The sequence below is a fragment of the Trichomycterus rosablanca genome, chromosome 18 (genome assembly GCF_030014385.1).
Source record: "Trichomycterus rosablanca isolate fTriRos1 chromosome 18, fTriRos1.hap1, whole genome shotgun sequence".
Classification (NCBI taxonomy): domain Eukaryota; kingdom Metazoa; phylum Chordata; class Actinopteri; order Siluriformes; family Trichomycteridae; genus Trichomycterus; species Trichomycterus rosablanca.
Genome location: NC_086005.1, coordinates 26979675 through 26987040, shown reverse-complemented (window position 1 = coordinate 26987040; position 7366 = coordinate 26979675). Strand labels below are relative to the sequence as shown.

The following is a 7366-nucleotide window of genomic DNA, read 5'->3' as shown; positions in this document are numbered from 1 at the left end:
GTGATATATGTGTTGCATATCCTTTATTTTCGAATTTTACTCATGGGGATCAATAAAGGAATATTATCCTATATTATATTTTTTCCTATAATAAATAAAATGATCTCTTAAAACTTCATATTACATTTTATATGAGGATACTAAATATGAAAATAAAGAAAGAAAAAGAAAAACTCAGAGGGGCAAATGCTTTTTACAGATAAATTCAAATTTACTTTGACCTCCATGGAGTTCTTCTGAGATATTAAAAAGCTGGAATGCAATAGATATTTGTTGCCCAAAGCTGGACAAAGCAGATAGTTAATGTTTTATACCTAATAACTACAGTCAGACTAAAGTAATCTGGTTTAAGTCTTGTGATCGTGGCTGTCAGGTAATTATAACCTGTTCATGAACCAGCAGCACATGAACGACTAGTTGATCAGTGTGTACAGACGCTGTTGTGTTTCTACATGGGAAAAAGAAGTCATCTGTATTTAATTAGCACTATAATGGCGATAATCCTTCTCGTCATGTTTATCTTGCACAGCACCATCAATTCACACGTAAGTTTACTTAATTTTTAATATAAATATATCAATCATCAGAGATCGCTGGGTTACACCTGTGCTAGCTAGCTAGCATAGCATAGCATAGGCTCACTGTAGCTTCTCAATGCTAGCTTTGCTAATACATTGTGATCTAAATTTTTATATAAATCTTGAATAATGTTGTAAGAAGTATACGTGTTTTTGCTTCAGCTGTAAAATAACAGATAGTGTGTATTACATTAACTCAAAGCTAGAATTATCTGTAGGTCCTGGGTCTGTAGTCACAGTGTTCCGCACACTTTTGTTGTTAATTTTGAGTCTCTTGTCACATATCATTCATTACCTGTCATCACAAATGCTTTGCACCATAGACATAACCAGACATATTCCTAGGTGCAACCTAAGCTCTCAAATGTTTCGACTTTACCAGACAAGTTTTTATTAAAAAGAACAAAATTCCAATAGACCTGCTGTATGGAACACTGTTACCTGGACTATTAAGCCACATAACTCACACTGATAAACGTAAACTGTCATTATTTAGATAAATATTTTAGGTAAACAAAGTATTATATGACAAACATCCATCCTAATAATTGGGTTCACATGTTTCAGCCTTATATATTGCAAATAGATGCATTAAAGTACCTTATTAAAGTAAGGTGTTGGAATGGGATGGCCAACAGTCAAACACTATCAGTCATCTTCATTACATTACATTTACATTTACATTTTTGGCATTTAGCAGACGCTTTTATCCAAAGTGACTTACAGTATACAGTATTTAAGCAACTGAGGGTAAAGGGCCTTGCTCAAGGGCCCAACAACAAGGGCAACCTGGCAGTGCAGTGGTGGGGTTTGAACCAGTGACCTTATGATTAGTAATCCAGTACCTTAACTGCTAGGCTACAACTACATCTTTATCATTTTATTATTTGCTTTTTTTACATCAACATGATGGCAAAACACGTCCCAGTCACCATATTTAACTGTCTGGCTGGCTTGCAATTATACAAACCAAACTAGTCAAACTCGTCCTCACTGGAATCTGCTTCGTACAAATAGGGAAGTCCAGCAAGGCCGTGTGTTCTTTTATCAGATGATCTCAAAAACAGCTTCTGTTATCTCAAGATCACGAGTTATTTAATCGTTTTCTGGAGATTTTGTTTTCTTGTGATCTCGAGAACGATCTCTAAGAGTCATTTTCTTGAGAGCATGAGATAAAAAAGAAATAACACTTATTTGTTAACTGATAACATGTTTAGTCTGTATGATGTTATTTGTACATGGTCTTACCTGCCAAAAATCACCATAAAGTCACTTTTCTTAATCCTTTATCAGAAGAACACAAGACAGACATGTTATCGGTAAGATAAAGTTGTGATCTTGAGATTTTACTTTTACCCTTTAATGTTCTGCTCAACCATTTGCTTGAACTTACTTTGAAATTACTTAAATAATCTTGGTTGACATGCTAAAATCAAAACTATTTTAGACGACACTGTGGTTTTAAGAAAACAGCCTTTCTAACCTACTTTAAGTCAGTGGCTGAAAAATCATCCATCATCATATTTGTGATCATCTCAACTGTTTGGTAGTAGTAGTTCATTAACAAACTGCTGTGTACACTAGTAAAAAAAAAAAATTAATTGTTTGGTGATGATGGAGTCCCAAGAAAACTAAGAATGCAAATAAATAATTGTTAAACCTTATTTTCTTGAAAACACGAAAGAAGAAAACACGGCCTTTCTGGACTGGCTCAAACAGGAACTGACCTTCCAAACTGTTGTCACAGAAGGAGAAGCATATAGTTTACTTTAGGTAATTGTTTTATACAAGTCTTAGCAATGGGTGTGGCAAAAATCATCTAAGATTAATGTTGAAGGTGTGTGTGGAACACGGCGATCTTAAACACACTTTCCAGTAGGCTGTACCTGCATCTGAACTTCATTTTTGCTGTTTTGTGTGTGTGTGTGTGTGTGTGTGTGTGTGTGTGTGTGTGTGTGTGTGTGCGCGCAGTCTGTGGCATCAGGGTGGAAAAGAGACTTTAACAATTTGGCAAAGTCCTTCTATAAACTGGACGTGTCCTGGCCCAAATATTCTGAGCATTTTACTGGACAGGTTTTCGGAGTGGCTGTTAATCATCTGGCTGGTACAGTGTACGTTGCACAGGTGAGTTTGATTACATTTACACCCGTTTTACTGCCTGATCACATGATACAGAAATATAACGTGCGTACATACCTTCTTATACTATACAGAGAGGTGAGAATGTGCCCAAAGTGTTGGTGTTTAGCACAGATGGAGAGTTCCTACAAGCCTGGAACACCAGCACTCTGGAGATGCCACATGGGATTTTTCTGGCCAGTGCAGCGAAAGACCCCTCAGTTTGGATAACAGATGTGGGTAATGGTAAGTTAATTCAGAGTCTATGACTTTATTGTTAAAAATATAAATGTGTGCAAACGATCATGTTTATTATTTATTGTTTATTATTATTTAAAAATACAATAATAAGTTAGAAACAACTAGAACAGTATGAATTTACAACGTGATTTTTGGCTCCGTCTGGCGGTGAACAGTGGAATTGCAGGTACTGTATAATGATTCTGTGCCTAGTTATTTTTCATTGTAGACACCTGATTATGTGGTACTACAGTAAATCTGTTTGGTTATTATATATATATGTAATCAAAATCTTACTCTGCATGCACTTTAGTCTAAGGAGGAATGTATTCCTATAGTAGGGCAGCGAATACTCCAGTGTAATTATTTACATGTATAAGTATAAATATATTCACTTGTGCTGATTATACTAGTTGCAACAGTTTGGAAGTCTGTAAAACTGAAAGGTGTGTGTGTGTGTCTGTCTGCAGGGCCGTATGGTCACACTATAAAGCAGTACTCCCCATCAGGGAAGTTGCTGCAGGTTCTGGGTTCGGCAGGGAAGGCTGGCTCTGGTCTCAGCCCACTACAGTTCGACCAGCCCGCTGAAATCTTCATCCACGACTCCACCAGAGAGATTTATATCGTGGACGGAGACGGAGGAATGAACAACCGCCTCATCAAGCTCTCTAAAGGTGCTTTTTTTTTGTCTAACAAATATAAAATCAAAAGAATAAACTAGAATATAATAATTATATGAATTAAAAGTTAAATACAGAATAATGATAGACTTTAAACAGTATCAGTGTGCACTGCTAGATTAATTCATATATGTCCTATACTATATAAAAGCAAAGACCTAATTGGTTAATACTGGCTGCATATCCGACTTGAATAGGAGAAAAAGAACCAAAAACCTTTTTTTAAACTGGATTAATTGGTGTTTAATTCCTAAATGATTATAAAATGTTGTGAAAGGGAAAGGTAACGGAATACGGTGGCAAACCTGCTCCTGTTTTACTATATTTTAATCCTTTTGCAGGCATTAAATTCAGCATGACCTTACATTTTCATCCACGTTTGCTGCATCAAGCAGCTGCTTCTATTAAAAACAAATAAAATGGCCCAAAATATAAAAAACAAGATAAAATAAAGAGACAGAAACATAATACTGTACCTATTTTGCCATAAAATGACACATATGTGTTAAACATGGAATTAAAATCTAAATAAATACATTATTAAAAATAATCTAAGCAGTTAAGGGTTCCAACCTTTAATTCCAAGGGCAGTTGTAGCGTCGTGGTTAAGATACTGGTCCAGTAATTAGAAGGTTGCCAGTTCAAGCTGGTTCTCACCACTGCCAGGTTTCCACTGTTGGGCCCTTGAGCAAGGCCCTTAACCCTTAATTGCTTAGACTGTGTACTGTCACAGCTGTAAGTCGCTTTGGATAAAAAAGCATCTCCTAAATGCCAAAAATGTAAAATGTTACGTTTTTACAACAATCATTGTTTAATTTGTTCTTCTCAGTGATTGAATGGCATCACTTTTAGAGTAAAGTGCCGGTTGTAATCATGTGCTTTCTCTCTAGACCTGCAGATGGTGTGGATGCATGGAGAAGAAGGACAGGGACTCGCACAGTTCTACATCCCTCACAGTGTGGCCGTGGATAATTATCAGAGAGTATGTTTAACACATTCTTGGCCTCTTTACAGACTGTTTATTGGCTCCGTTTTTGAGTTCGGGAACGTTTTTGTGTGTTGTGTGGAAGGTGTGGGTTGCTGATCGAGGAAATAAGCGGATTCAGGTGTTTAACTCGGTGACGGGGGACTGGCTGGGCTCATGGGGAAGCTGCTTCACTGATGATGCACCTTACTCTGTAAGGTAAGGGAGGAAAAATGGTAAAGTAACTGTGTTTGGACATTGCAGGGATCCAAACAACTATTAAATTATTTTCAGTCAACAAACAAATGAATGTCAGCATCACGTTACATTTTCTACATAGTCCAGACCCATGTGTGGTTGAATGTATGCGCTTTAAAATGTAAAGCCTGTATCCGTTACATCCCAGTGCTGTTATTTCCCTCCCTACAGACTCACACCTGATCAGAAATACCTGGTGGTTGCACAGCTGAACATTAACCGCATCTCTCTGCTGGAGGCTCCACCTGTTGGAATCATCGGTCAGTGTAAAGTGGTCAGTTCCATCCAGCTGGCCGAAGACATCAAACCTCACCTGGTGGATCTGGATCAGAAAACTGGGGAGCTTTACGTGGCAGAAATCGGCGGTCAGCAGGCTCAGAGGTTCATACCCATCATGTCTGAAAGCAACATACTCTAAATCTGAGACCGTGGTCGCTCGGTTTACTCGGTTAAGGGGGAACTCGCACGGTTTGAGCGTGTTACTTAGTATCGCTGAGACTGATGTACATTTGTAATAACCTCATGAGGAGAAAGCAGGTACAGCGAGTAAAGCACTTTATTTAAATGTTCAGCTTAATCAAAGTACTTTAACAGTTATGTAGATACAGTACTGGTTTTAGGTGGAGGAAAAGTTTAAAGGTAAAAGCTGGACTTGTACTCAGATTGTACATCTGTACAATTATGTGATGTATTTTTTTTTCTTTAGGGTTTAAAGTGGTTTCAAAAGTGTGAATTATATTTTGCTTGAACTTTGTGTTATATTGAATATTAATGTGCAATCTACTGTTATCATTACTATGGGAAAGTGGTGTATTGCCTTCCATGTTTTATATTCCCCCCTAATATTCTCCCCAATCCAGCAATCCTTCACTCCCGATCTTAGGAGAACCACAACCAGCAGACACACCTTTTTGTTTTCTATATGAATTTTGAAAATTGACCTGTGTGAAGCAGCCAGTCGCTTCTTCACCAGCCAGTGACAGATTCTAACAGAGACCAGACGCACAGGTACCACGCTTATCTTCCAGTATTCTCCCCCATTATTTGCCAGTGCCTCAAAAACACAGTAGGAGTTTTCAGTAGGAGTGTCAAGATGATTAGATTCAATCCGTCCTTTTCTTCCTCGGACGCCAAATTTTAGATTGTTTAATCTGTGTAGTTGGAAGGAGAGGTTTAGGTAATTTAAAGGCATCACGCCTTGCTCAAACCAAATAGCCTTATTCAAAACTTAATCATCTGGTCAAAAAACAAAAAAGTATTTGGCCAGTACCGGACAAAAATGCTGGATTATTATTGGGTTGGATTTGACATGTTTTTTAGTTGATTTGACAAATGCTGTAAAGGTGTTGATTTTACCTGATGTGATACAACTAAATGCAAGAGTCTGAATGAAGGACCCAAACTGTGCTTCAGATAGCTACTAATGCAACTTAAGTTTACATAACTTGTTTGTTTGAGTGTAATTGCTTACAGTGTCACTGTGCCATGTCTTAAAATGTAAACTAACAGCTCTGATACTGGAATTGGAGCTAAAATAGGTAAAATGTACAGGATATACCTGGTTACAATAACCTTACAGTATATTTTGTAAAGTACACACAAGGATAAGTGATTAAACTGTTTGTATTATGTATGTAGATCAGGTATTGTGCTTTCATTAATGCACCATCCGGGACCATCCGTGTTTTGATATTGAGCAGTGCTCTTTACCTTTTTTATGTGTATGTGCTGACATTATTAATTTGCTTCAGACTGTTTAACAACGGAATACAATGTAAATCAGCATGTGAGTACAAATAACAAAACCTAAACAGTATCAACTGAAAGAGCAGCTGTGTTGAAGAACTGTACACCACTGTTGGATCAAAAATGATGTGAATTATTAAAGCCGTTTTCACAGCTTCATCTGTGTCAGCTCTGTTAATGCCTCTGAGAGATGTTACTATATTTTAAACCAGTTGTTCCCAATTTTAAAATACAGGCTTGCAGACCATACAAAGGCATCAATACTGTATATACGAATAATAGGCCTATAGAAATTAAATTAAATGTTTGGAAACAGTAGACTATAGTGGAAAGTATTCAAGCCCCTTGACCTTTTAAACACTTCACTGTGTTGTGGATTTATCTTGAATAGATAAAATTGCCATTTTACTATGAATTTTACACTTCCCCTACATGTGATCACCCATAATGAAGAGCTAAAAAAAAAAGGTGTTTTTGAAAATTAATGATTAATTAATTTACCTATTTTACTTTTGATAATTAACCAGTTTACCTAATTAAATTGATATGCCAGTTTAGCTAATTAAACAAAGCCAGGTCTGATTGCAGCTAGTTCTGTAGAATTCAAAACTTATCTTAAATCTTATTATATCTTAAATTATGTTATAAATTAATGTAATATAAATATTGGAGTTGAAAGGTTTTTCTGGGTACATTTTACCCTGTTTTCTTTTGATACCAATAGGTCATTATTGTTTTTGTGTGTTCACAATCAGGATATCAATCAGCTATGTGTAAAATAG

General features: G+C 36.6%; 1 protein-coding gene across 1 annotated transcript; it reads left to right on the top strand.

Moving 5' to 3' along the window:
• Nucleotides 1–423: 423 nt before the first annotated feature.
• LOC134332391 (NHL repeat-containing protein 3-like) lies at nt 424–6743 on the top strand. Its single transcript, XM_063014026.1, has 7 exons — nt 424–545; nt 2550–2702; nt 2792–2942; nt 3407–3610; nt 4507–4598; nt 4687–4799; nt 5010–6743. The coding sequence occupies exons 1-7, from the start codon at nt 453–455 to the stop codon at nt 5254–5256; spliced, it is 1053 nt and encodes a 350-aa protein (XP_062870096.1). The 5' UTR covers nt 424–452; the 3' UTR covers nt 5257–6743.
• The last annotated feature ends 623 nt before the right edge of the window (nt 6744–7366 follow it).